The sequence below is a fragment of the Channa argus genome, chromosome 1 (genome assembly GCF_033026475.1).
Source record: "Channa argus isolate prfri chromosome 1, Channa argus male v1.0, whole genome shotgun sequence".
Lineage (NCBI taxonomy): Eukaryota > Metazoa > Chordata > Actinopteri > Anabantiformes > Channidae > Channa > Channa argus.
The window spans coordinates 357,642-373,391 of record NC_090197.1 but is presented as its reverse complement, the minus strand read 5'-3'; the positions used below and the strand labels follow the sequence as shown (position 1 = coordinate 373,391).

General features: G+C 39.9%; 1 protein-coding gene across 6 annotated transcripts; it reads right to left on the bottom strand.

Moving 5' to 3' along the window:
- Positions 1 to 11: 11 nt before the first annotated feature.
- Positions 12 to 11,016, bottom strand: si:ch211-80h18.1 (uncharacterized protein LOC555593 homolog). Of its 6 annotated transcripts, none has more exons than XM_067490961.1 (24): positions 10,979 to 11,016; positions 10,356 to 10,420; positions 10,214 to 10,273; positions 8,930 to 8,965; positions 8,580 to 8,630; positions 7,604 to 7,645; positions 7,468 to 7,527; positions 6,809 to 6,877; positions 6,454 to 6,525; positions 6,084 to 6,131; positions 5,133 to 5,177; positions 4,902 to 4,946; positions 4,585 to 4,677; positions 4,370 to 4,480; positions 3,983 to 4,027; positions 3,549 to 3,587; positions 3,433 to 3,468; positions 3,208 to 3,240; positions 3,076 to 3,120; positions 2,939 to 3,004; positions 2,840 to 2,872; positions 2,723 to 2,758; positions 2,527 to 2,571; positions 12 to 363 (listed from the first exon to the last, which is right to left on the bottom strand). In XM_067490961.1, exons 1-24 carry the CDS (start codon positions 10,987 to 10,989, stop codon positions 329 to 331), a joined length of 1,221 nt encoding a protein of 406 aa, XP_067347062.1. In that variant the 5' UTR covers positions 10,990 to 11,016; the 3' UTR covers positions 12 to 328. The 6 variants fall into 6 exon arrangements, with proteins under 6 accessions (XP_067347062.1, XP_067347500.1, XP_067350042.1 ...); XM_067491399.1 differs by having other exon boundaries at positions 2,939 to 2,980; XM_067493941.1 differs by lacking the exon at positions 3,076 to 3,120.
- Positions 11,017 to 15,750: the final 4,734 nt, after the last annotated feature.

Below are 15,750 nucleotides of genomic sequence, written 5' to 3'. Positions count from 1 at the left end.
TCGTGACAGATGCTCAGGTTGATGTTCAAAATACACACAAAAATTTATTTGTGAAGTTTAAAATCACATTGTACAGTCCTGACTTTGATGTCACATTCTGTATGATGTCATCATGTTAAAACTTTATTTACTCATTAATTCTAAAACAAAATCTTCTTTAAACAAGAGTTTTAAATATTTTCATATTTAAAAAAAACAAACATCAATGCGATGCTCAGGGGGCGGGGTCTACAGTTAGAGGGAGGGGTCAGATGTCCCTGGCCAATTTGACTTTCCGGTACACTGGAATTGATAGCGCAGGAATCGAACTTGTGGTTTGATATGGAAGTCAGCAGGTATCCTCCAGTTCCACATTTTCTGCACCTGAGAAACAAAGTCACAAAAACTTCTAATTATTTATATTAAAATAAGATGGAAATATCTGATACAACTGATACTTTGTCTTCCAGTTAGTTTTGTAACCAGATTCAATCTAAAACCCGTAGATGGCAGCAGTTGCTACACTTCACAGACTGACTAAATGCCAGCTGTAGGAAGTGAAGGTGGAGTGAGCAGCTGGCAGCCACCCAATAATCAACGAAGCCTCTATCTGCCCTAAATGAATCATGTTTCTTTATTCCAAAAACCAGGACCCTTGTAAATATTGTCCACACTCTTAATTGTCTCTGTAATACCACCTTAAATGTTGTCCGTTTGTGGTTTTACCAGCTCCAATACAGCGTTTGTTAAAAATAGAAATGTTGCTGATTTTGGAATGGAGAAACATGTCATCCAGTGGATTGGTGTGTCTGGAGAATGTCTTTCAAATAGTTTTTATTTCGTTTTTGCTTTTTCAGATCCCACCTTACTGAAAATACAGACACTCGTCATGTCTTGCCTCAACTACTGCAGTGACCTGCTGACTGGGTAGCCTGCAGCACAATCAAACCCTCTAAATGATCCAAAATGCAGCAGCACATCTCATTTCTGATCAGCCAAAAAGGACATGTGTCCCCCCCACTATTCTGATCTCTGCACTGGCTTCATCGAGTTTAAAGCACTGGCACTTACTCACAACAGAACCTTCCTACCTGAACTCCCTGATCCAGGTCTACAGTCCCTCTCTCCCACTGACTCCTAGTGGTCCCATCAAACCCAAAAGATTCTAAACAAAGCTCACTATGAACGAGCTGCTAAACAAATCTGTCTTTTTCTAATAGCACTTTGTTTTAATGTTTTCTCCTATATATTTTTGACTGATTAAATGTAAATGTACTGATCAGGACACATCTGCATTTCAACACTGCACTTCATTATTATTAAAAACTACACTACCCTGGTTTCAGACTGGCAGATCTCACTTTAAAAGACAGTAAGTGAATAATGGAACGTTACAAACAGGCATGTGCACTTAACTACAAACACTTTTTTAAAAATGTAATCAAATAAAGCGAGATTGACGTTTCACAAGTGTAGCATTCATTCTTTGTAAACCTGAGTGTCAAACAAACCTGGTGGATGTCTTTCCAGTCTCAACGAACCAACTAATAAGTGTGTTTTCTTGTACTGACTGGAGCTGTTCATCTGCTGTGCTTGACTTTAACTTTCAGATACTTTTTCTGTAGCTGGGCCATCAACATTGATCTGAAATAGTCCCACACAGGTCTCGTCCCTGACATCCTGACTTCATGTCTTCACATGAGTTTGTCTCCTATGACTCCATCTGGCTTCTAGCAGATGCGGTAGGTTAGAACTACACATGTACAGGATATACAGAACAATAACAACAATTATTCTGTTTTTCATTATTACAGGTTTTTACTGATCGTTTATAGGTTTTTATTTAGTATTTCATTTCTGTTTTCATGTTTTTATTTTAGTTTATAATAATATACCTGGTTTGTATATCAGTGCTTGTAACAACACTTTTATGTTAACATGATGAAGTCAAATATTACAGCCCCTTAAAGTCAGGATAACCCATCAGTAAGAAATAAGGCATTGTGACACACGGAAATCTGCCCAGAGCAGGTTGTCCTCAAAAATTCAATAACCGTACCACCAAGACCCCTCTGACTCCTTTGAAGGACAGAGACTGTACTGACAACAACTGCTGCCTGGTTCTTTGCTAATTAAAATTTTAGAGTGGACAAAAAGAGACAAAGCTCAGATTAACTCCCAGCTCTGAAGTCAACAAGAAGAATCCTGGATTTCCAGGAGGAGAATGAGCCCATGGACACAGGTCAAGCTCCATAGAATCAAAGATATCAAGGACCATGTTGTGAGTCAGAATCTAGACCTCAGGCCACCTGATAAAGCTGCAGCCGTTTTACAAAGACGAGACCACACAGGCTTAGAGCTGCTGCTAAATACTGAGTGAAGGAGCCTAATAAATTCTTTCCCTGTGGACTGTTTGACATTTCACATAAGCTTCACATCTCAATTGATTCTCAGCACATTAACCAGAGAACAGAATATTTCAGAGCACAACCTTGACTGAACAGGATCAGAGGTTTACAGAGAGGGTCAGAGTGAGTCAGTACAAACCTTCAGGACCCTGACCAGATGTGTTGAACTGTTCAGTGACCGAACCTGCAGAGAACAAGCAGAACCAAGAAAATAGAAAGAACCGATTCAGTATCTGGACTCAGGTCAAATGGGAGTAAAACCAGTGAACCCAAACCACACTGTGAGCCACTCAACACATCCTGTTTCAGAATGGTTAAACACATATAAAACTTACCAGCTGTCTGCGTGTAATCTGTCACAGCTAGAAGACCTTGAATGGACACACATGTTCAAATGCACACAGAATATTTCAGAAAGAAAAAGTTAAATGATATAAATATAAGAAACTTACTGTGGTCCAGTGGACTTCCTGTTGGATCTGAAACTGCAAACACAACAAGTTTTACATGTAACATTTACCAGCTAAGCCAAGTGGAGTGTTGGGGCTTACCTGTTTCTGTGCCCGTCAGATCTGTTGCTACAGTGACCAGATCTGTGTGGGAATAAACACCTGAAACTGAAAAAAACCCAGCATGACTGAAGGAAGGGGAGACATGTGGATGCACTGACGTGTGTGAACAGGTGTACCTGTGAAAGCATTGACAGAGTCTGTGTGCAAGACGATGGGGGACTCTACAATATGATCACATGAGATGAAGTGAGTCTCCACCGGTGAATCCTAAGTGTAGTTGATAAAATGATGATAAAATGAAGTCTCACCTGTAACATCATGTCCCAGTTTGCCACCTGAAGCTGGGAACAATCAGAACACTGAGTCAGATTTACGTGATCAATGTATTGATTTATTATTCGATCAGCTGCCATCACAGCTGTGAGGTCGACTTGAATGCGGCTCACTGTTCCACCTGGCGGCATCATTATACATTTGATTACATCATCATCTGGGTGACACATGCAGTGGAAGAGCTGATTAATAAGTGTTACCTGTGAGTTCTGTGAAGGAAACTGGTCGATCAGTCGCTGTGGAAACAACGACATGAGTCAAACATTGTATCCAAAACCAACATCTGAGGCTTCACTGCTTGTTTGTTTTTGTTTACCTGCATTCGTGTCAGTCAGGTGAGTCTGTGGACCATTTCCTAAAAAACATCACACAGACTTCATCATCACCATCAATATTAAACTGTAGATCTTAGAGTGCTGCTTCTAAATGTTCCCAAATAAAGAAAACGCCCTCAGATCAGTTACAGGTCAAGAGTTAAACACTTCTATAATTAGCATCAGGTGAGTTGGCTATGTCTGAAAGGAGACAACAAAGTCATACAGTCAGGGAGATGATTAGGAAGAAAGCTGAGGACGCTGAGTACAAACGGCTGCAGCGTTAAGTAAACTAGGATCTGAACAAGTTGAAACCTGATGCTATTTTGGCAGTAATTGGAATGTTTTTAAGTCACTATTAAAACTAAATACGAATGCAATAAAAAATGTCAATGCTGGAATATAAAATACTTTTAGTGTTTAGCCATGAGTTTACCTGTCTGTTCATTGTGAGCTTCACTGTGTGATGAAGAAGATGAACCTGATGATGAAGAAACACACAAGCATCACATACCAGGTATTAGGTTAAAGCCTGAATTTTCAAGCTCCTTCTTATTTACACATTAAAATATACAATATGTGTACTGTTAAAGGTTTTTAACATTTAGGTTTTTTTATATTTTAAGAATTAAAATCTTTTTGTTTTTCCAGAGTAAAAGAATTTCTACTAGTGGAGAACAGACTTTTAGTCTGAAACCCCAACAGGGAGGCTGGTGGGTCAGGCAGGTCAGCTTTGTTCATTGGTGTTTAAATGTCTGTGTGGGGAGGGGTGGATGTAAAGCAATATAGTAAAGTAATTTAAAATAAAGTATACAACATTTACCATTTACTGCAGAGTCAGAGGAACCTGGGAAAGAGCTGGACTGTGATAAGTCAGGTCCCAAGGTCAGAGAGGTGGGACCTGGCCTGGCTTGGTCTGTGTGATGACCAGGATCTTAAACATGAAACAAAGAAAAAGAGTCAGAACAGCTGACCTTACTTAATTGTGTGTAAGTTGAAAAACTTTCATAAAGCAGTTCAAATTTGAAAATCTGACACCTGTGGGGGCAGGGTCAGTACTAACAGATGAGTTCAGGCCGAAGCTGCTGCTCTGATCTGAATAAGGACCTGCGGTCACACCTGAGGTGATCACTGAAAAGCAATCAGAAGAGCCACACCTGAGTGAGTGGACAGGGTCATGTGTTCACTTTCAATTGGTGGTATACAGTTTAAAGAAGCAGGCTCATGACAAACAGGGTTATTTAAAACCCGTCAGACTGTGGTCGTTCTGGTCTCTGTGTTCTACACTCTATGACAAGCTAGTTAACAAGCTGATCCTGTTCTGGTCTAAGGCAGAAAGAGCTGTGAGATCAGACCTGGCACATTTATATGGACTTCTGGACCGAAGCGATTGCCTCCTCCTAGAAACACAAACAGACAGGGTTTTATTGCTGTGAGTCTTAAATTTAAACTTTTACTCTGAAAGTTTATTTTAAAACAATAAAATTCATGTTTAATTTAAAAAACTTGCTGCGTGTGATATTTACATTAAACATTACAGTTTGTGACTGAACAATTTCAGGGTACCCCCACTGGTAAAAACATACCCATGAGTCCGAGCAGGAAGTCATGAGTGGATGAATCCATGGTTCCTGCAGGAAAAGCGACATGAGTCAAGGATGGACGAGCAGGGTGGACATAAAGCTGACATGACTAAACACGTCTGACATCAGATTCCTAAAGCAAGAAGACTTCAAATTCAGGGGGTCTAATGTAGCGGAACAGCTGCAGGGGACCCACGTGTCTACATGTGTTTAAGTCTTGTTTCTCAGCAGAAGGTCTAACATACATTGTGATTACATGGACTTCAGTAACCAGGTTAAACTTTCTTAGGAAAGCTAATTTCTTAGGTGCAATGTAAACTGGAAACCTGGTTTCTGAATTTGGGCTACAGGATTAGGGAGACCTGCTTTCCCCAGTTAGATTTCTGTTGTAGAATTCTCTGCCATGTATATGTGTAACCAGGTGTCTAATTGTCTTTCTGAATGAAAGAATGAAAATAAAGATGATCAATGAGCCAAATGTTTTAATTAAATGGTGAATGTTCTGCTTATATAATACTTTTATCCAAAGTGCTTTACAATGTTTCTCATTCACACACTCACAAAGGAAAGTCAAAAACAAGTGTTTTCTGCCACTATCCAGTAAAAATATATGAACTAGGATTGAAAATAAGTCAAAATATGTTTGAATGGAAACACAGTCATGGTCTCAGTGGCTGTTAGACCCACCAGCAACATTTCTGTGTCAGATTCACAAACAAATATTTAGTGAACAAAGTGTCAGCCATACACACTTCCCCTGTAAACATTCACATTCTTTAGTGGCCAGCAGACAGACACATTCAGTTCACCTTCAAAGTAGAAATGAACAATTTGTGGAAAGACAATGTAGTTAGGACCAACTGAGGACTGGTCAATGTCTCAATGTGGCCCAGTACACGTAATGTTTCTGTAGAAGAAGAAAAGATTGCATACACGCCTTCCCCAGCTTCTTACCTGTGTACTCCAGGTGAGTATCTTCACCCCCAAACAAACCTAAGAAATCTGAGCGAGAGACAAACAGGAACACAGAGACAAACAGGTAAACAGAAACATAGACAGGTAAACAGACAGAAAGGTAAACAGAAACATACAGAAAAACATACACAGAGAAAGTTAAACAGAGACAAACAGATAAACAGAGATGGACAGAAACACAGACAAACAGGTAAACAGAGACAGACAGAAATATAGAGACAGGAACACAGAGACAAACAGGTAACCAGAGACTGACAAGAACACATAGACAGTCAGGTAAACAGAGAGACAATTTGAATTATGTGACTGCTGTCACTGTCTTTCTGTAGCCCCACCCCCTGCACATCACCTGTCTGAGTGTCAGCTTGACCTCCTCCTCCTCCTCCTCCTCCTCCTCCATTCAGCAGCTTCTGTCCATTACCTGAAACACACATCACAATAAGACAAAACCATCTGATTTCTTAAACGGACGTGCTTACTCATGAAGTTTTGTTTATTTACAGTTGGACTCAGAACGGACTCCTTCAGATCCTGAAGACATGCAATTGATGTTAATTATTGGAAAATTTAGTTTTTGTTGCATTAAAACAACCTTCTGAGTTTCATTAAACACAGTCAACAGCTGACAACATTCTCCTGACTGAAGAAGGCCATGGGGGATGGTTGAAAGCTGCCAAAAAACTACACTTAGAAAACGAGTTTACCTGCAGGTTGGGGCTGACCAGCAGGCACACTAAGGTGTTCTGCTTCTGCTTCCGCAGAACCTGGAGAACCTGATACAAGAAGAGAAGAATGTTCCTTGAGTCTGAAAGGGAACAGAACCGCAGTACTGTATAGTAGTACACAGTAGTTGTATAGGAGTACACAGTGGCTGCTTCTCACCGTCACAGCTGAAACCAGTTTTGTTCATACTCTGATCCTCTGACAGTCTTGATTATTGATTAGTTATGACATATTGATCAGTGATTACCTGTTGGTTGTGATGCGGCTGAACTGCTCGGAGTTACAGCTGCTGAAGCACAAACACAGAATGAAGAAACCTGACTTCTTCATGGGTTTTGTTTTCTGCAGACCACCTCTGTCATATGTGGTTCTTTGTGTTTTCATTCAGCCAGTTCTCACAGTAAATAAGGGGAATTTGCATTTGTACTGTGTTAAAACCTGGTCTCATGTCAGAGGTCATGCCTGACAGTTCAGTTACAGAAATTCTGTGAAATAGCTGCTGATGAGAACTGTCTGGTTCATGTCCCAACAGGAACATGGCATATTTATGCTGTGGTTCCTACAGATACTGGGCTCAGCACCTTGCCTCAGGTGCACCGTGTTTTCAGCATTTGCTGCAGGCTGTGATTTAAAAACGTACCTGCAGAGCTTCCTGCTGCTCCCTCCTGTGTTTGTCCTCCTCCTGCCTGAGCTCCAGGACCTGAACACAAACAAAACGTGTTTATTCCTGTGTTTCTGTGAGAGACACTGAAACAAGCATCAGACAAAGAACGTACGGCTCAGGTCCTGGATGTTGGAGGAAACACCTGCTGCAGCACCTGCACAGAAACACGGGGTGCACTTCAGAAAGTTCATGAGTGCAGACCTTTGTCCTAGTAGACAGTCAACTATAGAGACATGATCATTGTCCTCACATGAATGAGACAGGACTTAAAACCGTCCTTCTTCTACTGCTTTTTAATAAATTACTTCATATACTTTTCATTTATTGCATTAATTCACTTTGTCTTCTATTTTCCTCTATTCTTGCTCTTTCTCTTTTATTCATCTGCGTCTCATTTTTCATATGTTTTATTGCCTTCGATTGTTAGCCATGTTACCCCGTCTTTAGTCATGGGAAAGCACTTTGATTTGCATTAAAGAGTGTGAAAAGCGCTAAACCAAAAAGAAGTTTTAATTGATTGATTTATTGATTGATTAATTTATTGATTGATTGATTGGTTGATTGATTGATTGGTTGGTTGTGTTGATCTCTGCCCCATTACTGAATTCTAAAGGATTTTCTGTTCCTACGTTAATGCTTATATCAGAAGCAGGCCTGATCAAGCTTTTTCAGAGTTTGAGATTCATTAGAATAATTTCATGAATCTCTTTGTTTGGTAATGTTATTATCTGATTATTATTAGTATTATTTGTATTATCATTATTATCTGATGATGATGATGAGTATTATTATTATCGTTATCTGATTATTATTATTACTATTTGATCAAAAGTAGAGGTGAAGTGTCGCGGCATTATTATTATTTTTTTTTGTTTGAGCAGGCTGCGCTGTGGCTCCAGCCCTCGACACCTGAGACCTGCAGCATCAGAGTTTCCGGGCAGAGCGATGTTGAAACTTCAGGATGTGGATCAGACCGAATCAGGTTAATCTGGGTCTGAATACGAGCCAGGAAATCTGGATTAAACCTGAAACCAAACAGGAACAAACAAACTGTTCTTCAGGGAAAAACACGATCAGGATGGACTCACCTGAACCTCCAGACGCTGCTGCCGTGGTGGTCTGCTGCCTGCCAAGGAGTCCTGTTAGCAGGGTGAGGAGGGGGGAAGATGGGGGATGACAGGGGGGCGATAGGTATCATGTGTTCAGAATGAACAAACTTTCTGTTTCCAACTACGAAAAGAAACTTGACAGTTAATTAAAAACAGATTTGTGAAGGATCAGTGTCATTAACATGACTACATTAAAAAGTCGTTAGGTAGAATTTAGGTTCAAACATGGCCATCTCGGTTTCATCAACTCTCCAGTTAACCCTTCCATTTATCTGGGTTTATGCAGGTTTATAAGTCAAGTTAAAGGTCAGTGTGTTTTATCCTCTCACCCTCAATCCTATCCTGACTCTGGGAGTCATCATCATCTGGAAAGACAAAAACATCCAACATTTATTTCTCTAATTAAAGACTTTTTATCGGTGATAAGATGGTATCCACCTTTTTACTAAGGTCACGTGGTTGTTGTTGTCTCTAGTTATTTGGTATTTGTTCACCCTAATGGTTCATCTGACTTTTGGACAGCAAGAGCATCATTTTGGATGAGCTTAAAGTGTAAACTGTTGATTTTAATTTTAGTATTTGTTCAGAAATATTGGATGAACTTTGCAGACATTTTTATTCACACACCCCAGCATTTTGGGGCTCAAAAATGGCTGCTCAGTGGTTCCAGGTATGTGTTGTTCCCTTCCCATAGATGCTTCATCTATGACTGAGCCATCACTGAAGAGACCACACCATCATTAGACCACTTCAGACCTACAGTCCACAGCTGTGGTTGGCCCGGGTGCTTTAAGAGGTATTTTCATTGGAACAGTCCAACCATTATCCTTCCTAATCTGGCTCAACTAGTCCTACTACTAGCTGCCAGTTATACAAGGTCCTGTTCTATTGCACCTCCAGCTTAACACCGGCAACATGACTTCTACAACCTGCTAACGACAACCTGAACAGCCTAATGCTGGAGCTCCATGAGCAATGAGCTGTTTGCTGAACCTTTACATGGATCTGTGGTTGTCCTGTATAGAACTGCTCCATAAACAAAATCACTCCTTCTTTCCTTGCACCTCACCTCCAGGGTTGAAGCCCCCAGTACCAAGATCATCTGACACCTCCACAGCTTCTTTACAGACACATGGCTAACCTTCACTGTACATATGCACCAATACTCCTCCACATGTGGCTCCCTACAATCCAGTATACAGAGTCTAAATGATTCCATATTTACTGCACACTCTTTTTACTGTTAATATTATCACTGTAGCTATGTCTAAGTGCATTTCCTGATGACATTGGACCATACTAAGTTCTTCTGTGCTTTGGAAATCAGTCTGATTGATCCCACATAGACAAATCCTAATATTTATACCACCAATCAGAGCCAGCGGTGTGACCCCAACTCACAACAAAAGATGTTGCTTGTATGGTTTGGTCCAGTCCGATCACCAGTCTGTAAGTTCTGCAAACAGTGATGTTTTATATGTCTGGGTTTTAGACTGGTTGATGATTGGATAGTTCATATCAGATGTTTTGTCAGGTAAACTGCAGTAATGCTCACTAATAATTAACATTAATTATAGACTATTTATTTTATAAAACTCTGAAGCAAGGCCTACCCTCCTCCTCCTCAGAAAGCTCCCCCTCCTCAGTGGCCTCCACCTCCTCTTGCTCCTTTTCTGCAAAACACAACAATAATTCTTACTTCCGCTAATAAGACTAAGTATAAGCAGTAAGGAAAGGTAATGTATGCATTTTTACCCTCCACAGGAGCCATAGAAACAGTAGTTGCCAGAAAGATGACCATCGACACTATCAGCAGGTTTCTGTGGTGACAGAATAGAGTAATCACTACTGATCAATATGAATCAATAATATCACAGCTCAGTGGTCAGGTCCTTAAAGAACAAAAATATTCAGTAGTGATCAAAACATAATCATCACTTTAGAAGCAGTTAAAAGTGAATAACACCCAACCAGTATCAGGTGGTAAACATTTTGTGTACTGATCAAAACATTGACAAAAATAATTTTAGTTAAATCTGACAAGTTTGCAGTAATCAATTATTGTCCAGCTACCAAACACCTGGTACTGAACAGCTGATCACTGATTGGACAGACAGAAAAATATTACAGTCACAGGTAGTGAGATATTATACAGCACTACAGCAATACTACAATACCACTAAAATACAAACAAGACTACCCTGTTGTTTTCAGAAGACTGCAACATTACATTGCATTACATTAAAATTTAAAATACATTGTCAATTACCAGCAGTAACAGAAGCATTAGTAGTATAAATAATAATATATAAGAAGTAGTAATTGTAAAGGGTAGTGCTAGTACTATAAGTAGTAGTATAAAGAGTGGTATTACTCACGGTGGCAGCATGTTGCTGTCTGAGTGTTTCTACTGAAGAGCTGCAGCTCCTCCTTCAAACACTCATATTTATACACACTGGGGTGGTAGGGGGGATGGGTCATACTAATACTACTACTACTAAACTATTACAACCATTACCACCAACATTACTATTACAAGTATTATTACCACTGCATGTACTGCTATACCTGAAGCTAAACAGACAGTACTACTAACTACTCCTGTAGTAACTTCTATCCCCAGCAACATCAGGCTGGAGTGTATCCCATAATGCACTGGGGGACAGGCTGGTTCAACTGGACACGAGACACCCGATTTCACATAAAACAAATCTCTTCCTGTCATGTACTGACTAATTGTTTGATTCAATTCAATTCAATTCAACTTTATTTATATAGTGCCAACTGACAACAAAATCATCTCAAAGCACTTTACACTTTGGCACTTTGCACTTTTTGCCTGGACCGGTTGGGGTGAGTGGAAAGTGAAGAGAGAAAAGAAAGAGAGCAACAAAAGCAAAAACAAAACATTGGGCAGGTTGGTAGGATGGGTAGCTGCACACTGGAAAACACAAAGCTTCAAAGTCCAGGAACACCTGCAGAGAGGGACAGGGAGAGGGAGACAGAGAAGGAGAAAGACAACTACGGGAGAAAACACACAGAGTTAATGTCATAAAGTAGTGACAACTGTGGGGTGAGAGGAGAGGAGAGAGGGAGAGGAGGAGGTGGGTCCCCCAGCAGTCTAAGCCTATAGCAGCATAACTATAACTAAGTATAAGCTTTATTAAAGAGGAAGGTTTTAGGTTTAAGGTTCTAATTTGGCAATGTTCTGTAGGTGGAAGAAGGCTGTTCTAGAGATTTGTTTTATATGTGAGGTATAGGACAAATCCTGGTTAAAAATAATTCCAAGGTTTTTTGCAGCAGTACTGGAGGCCAGACTTATGGCATCTAGAGTAACGATATGGTTGGGCATCATTTTCTTATATTTTTGGGCCCAAATATGACTTCAGTTTTGTCTGAGTTTAAAAGTAAAGAATTACACATCCAGGTCTTTATTACTTGTAGGCATGCTTGAAGCTTGATTAACTGATTTTTTTCATCTGGTTCCTTAGATAGGTATAGCTGGGTATCATCAGCATAGCAATGGAACTTTATATAGTGTTTTCTAATAATGTTGCCTAAGGGAGACATATATAAAGTAAAAAGTATTGGTCCTAACACAGAGCCTTGTGGAACTCCATAGCTAAGCTTTGTGTGCATGGAGGACTCATCATTAACATGAACAAATTGAAATCTATCAGATAAATAAGATTTAAACCAACCTTGTGCAGATTCTTTTAATACCAATTTCATGTTCCAGTGTCTGTAATTGTGATCAGTGCTATCGAATGCAGCACTAAGATCTAACAGAACATGTATAGAGACTAGCCCATTATCTGAGGCCACGAGAAGATCGTTGGTGACTTTTACCAGTGCTGTTTCTGTACTATGATGAACTCTAAATCCTGACTGAAAGTCTGCTTTGACTGTGTTGACTGAGGACTGGCCACACGAAGGACATAGCTGCTCACAAACACACAACAGAGAGGATGGAAGAAAAGTGATATATATGTCTCAGTATGTACACAAGACAGATGTACCTACGCTAATGACATTTTGATCTCAGTATCATAACTCTTCCTCCTCCTCCTCATCTTCTTCAGTATATAAGGTTTCAGAAACATCTCGGTTAAAGACGTGTGCTGTTAGTACACGACACCCCAAACTAAAAAGGCATTAGCCGATCTATTATATGTCCAATCCCCAATATAAAGACAGACAGAACAGCTGGAATATACTTCTATCACTGGTCAAATTGGTGAAGTTTGAATTACAGGATCACCACAAACCAGATCAACATTAAAAACTACTGCCTGGTTCATTGAGATGTGGTCAAACTCAAGAGTAAAAGTGTGTGAGAAGTCCATATAGATGAGACTGATTCAGTTTCATGGAGAAAAAGAGCAGCTTGTTTTAGGCTTTTCTTCCAGTTTCACCTCAGTGAAGCTCCACAGCTCCAGCTCTGTGTTAGTGTGTTCAGAGGACGTATAGAAAGAAAGCTTTATCACCGGGACACAGAGCTGCCAACATTCCTCTGAGCAACATCCATGACCACCTCCCCCACTCTGCTGCAGAAAACACTTTCTTCACTTTGAATTTACCATCAACAACAACAACAACAATAATAATAATAGCATTATCTTGAAAGATGTTACTGGTAAAAACTGATGTAGTGGAGCCCTGTTGTATTCATATTAGAATAAGAAAACAGTGTAGTCACACCCAGACGAATCTCAGAGAAATCTTTTTTTGTCAGAACGAAACATCACATGGTAAAATAAAAGCCCAGTAACCTTCTGTGCTTTTATTTTGAAGTGAGTTTCTTGCTGTCTGTGGGAACCGGGGCAGAACGAGTCTTCATCCATCTGCAACAGGACGTCCTGAAACCAGAACCCACCTGGAGCCATTTCGGACACTGGGATGAGGTCCAGAAGAGGAATTAGGAGCATTTGAGGTACAGTATAGTCTGGTCCAGCTTGGTTCTGAATGACTAGAGTTTACCAGGACCTTTGATCTTCATGTCCAACTGTAACCAAGAGCTGTGGGACAGTTGAGCAACGTGAAGCTTGCAAGACTCCAGAAACTGCAGAGACAAACCTTTGAATAAATACTGATGAAACATAAAAAGAACATGGAAACCCTTAAGATCAGATCCAGACTGGAGACGGTCAACAATAATCATACTGTTCATGTCAAGTGTACCACATTGTACAACATTTTCTCCGATCAGATCGAAAAACATGTTTATTAATGTCCCTGTGAGGACACAGGTACTAATATTGTGGCTGTAGTTAGTCATCTGGTTTTTCATCAGCCTTCACTGTTGTATAAAAGAGCACTACAGTTCATCTTCACTAACAGTGAGCTACAGCAAGTGACACAAATCAAACTAAAAAAAATAGGCATTAGTTCTACAAGAGGTTGACTAATCCTGCCCCCAGCACCTTTTCTACCTCTGCTCAGGTGTGTGTGTCTCAGGTAAAGGTAAATCTCTTCTCACAGATATCGACCTATCAGCTGCTTCCATGTGAAACTCACCAGAACAGAGTTTTATGTTACATTTATCTCTCTCACACACAGTCATTTGTCAGACTGCATTAATGTGGCCCCTGTTATTGGCCTCAGTCAGAAACCCCCATTAACCAATCAGGAGTGTTTTTTAAAACAAATACTCTTTATCTGGCAGGAAGTAACCCTCCCCCCCCCCTTCACTGGTGTGTGTGTGAGCTGGTTAACCTTCAGGTCAGTTTTCATTCATCGTCTAAGAGAAATTTCACCTGCGTCAGCCTCCCACATCACTGACATGTGGCACCAGGTAACCTGACTCCTCCCTCATAACACAACGAAGTGTGTATACACAGTATAGTACAAGTACAAATGTGAAGTATGAAGGATCTGCATCAATACAGTGCATTCAAAACATTTTCAGACCCATTTCACTTTTTTCAAACTTGTACTACAGTTGTTTAAATTCATTCTTTCTCATTAATCTACACTCAGTGCCCATAAACATCCAAAAATAATAGTATATAACTTTTTGACTGGGGTCGCTCTGTAGAATAATGAGGCAGATTTTTGTTGAGGGGCGTATGTCCAGTAGTTTGATTCATCCTCAGCTTATGCTGCAAAACAGGCGGCTTCGGGATCAGACTCACTGCTCTTTAGATCTGTTGATAGAACTCATGATGTAAAAAGCAGAATGAATTTAGAGGTGAACAGAAACACATTGTCTGCAAATGTACAGAGAAATGACTCAAAACTAATGTAGAGGAAGATACGCAGCAAGATAATGATCCATAACACAGTTTCAACCCAACAAGAGACTTCATCAGAGGGAAAAGTAGGATTTTAACTGAGTTAGACTTCAAATGTGACTTGTGTAAAAACCATCAAATAAAAGGTGAAACTAAACTTTAGCTTCTTGTTATTCTAAGCCAGTAAGTCTTTAGTGTACCTCAAAAACAAGAGAATTGTTCCAATGCTTTTGGAGGGGACTGATAATGCAGATCACATGATTTCCTTCGTCAACTACTAAACAAATACAAGAATTATTAAGTTGTTAGAGTTGCTGCAAGTGTAGGTTGGTGCAGCTGTAACTGTCCTGTCGGGTGTTCCTGCTGCTGAATGTTACCAAGAGTGTACAAGAACCAAATGTAATTTTCTCTTGTTTCGCTATTTATGTCCCTTTGCTATTTATGTTTAATAGTTTTTTTGAAGCCGTCCTTTGGTCAGGTGTAGTCATGTGACCTAAGTCCACTCATGTAATAGCAGGTGATCATGTAGATTTCCGCATTTTAATTTAAAAAAGACAAGATGGACACATTTGATCAGCTGAGAACAAATCCATTACTGACATCATGTTGTGAAACACAGTTTAATCTTTCTCACATAATAGTTTAGTAGTCACATAAAAGACAACACTACACATGTGGTGTATGAAGGATCTGGATTTCACATCTCTGTCTCTCCTGCTTTCCCAACCTCAGAAGATCCTCGCTTTCACATATGTGCATGGCAAGGTGACCCCTTTCTTCTCTACTTCCTCTGCATAGCCTCAGAGTACATTTACTGCTTCATTATAGTGATCGGGTACATATCAGTATGATCATACAAAGACATTTATGTAAAGTTTAATGATAACGCAGATCACATGATTCCCAGTCAAAGGAAT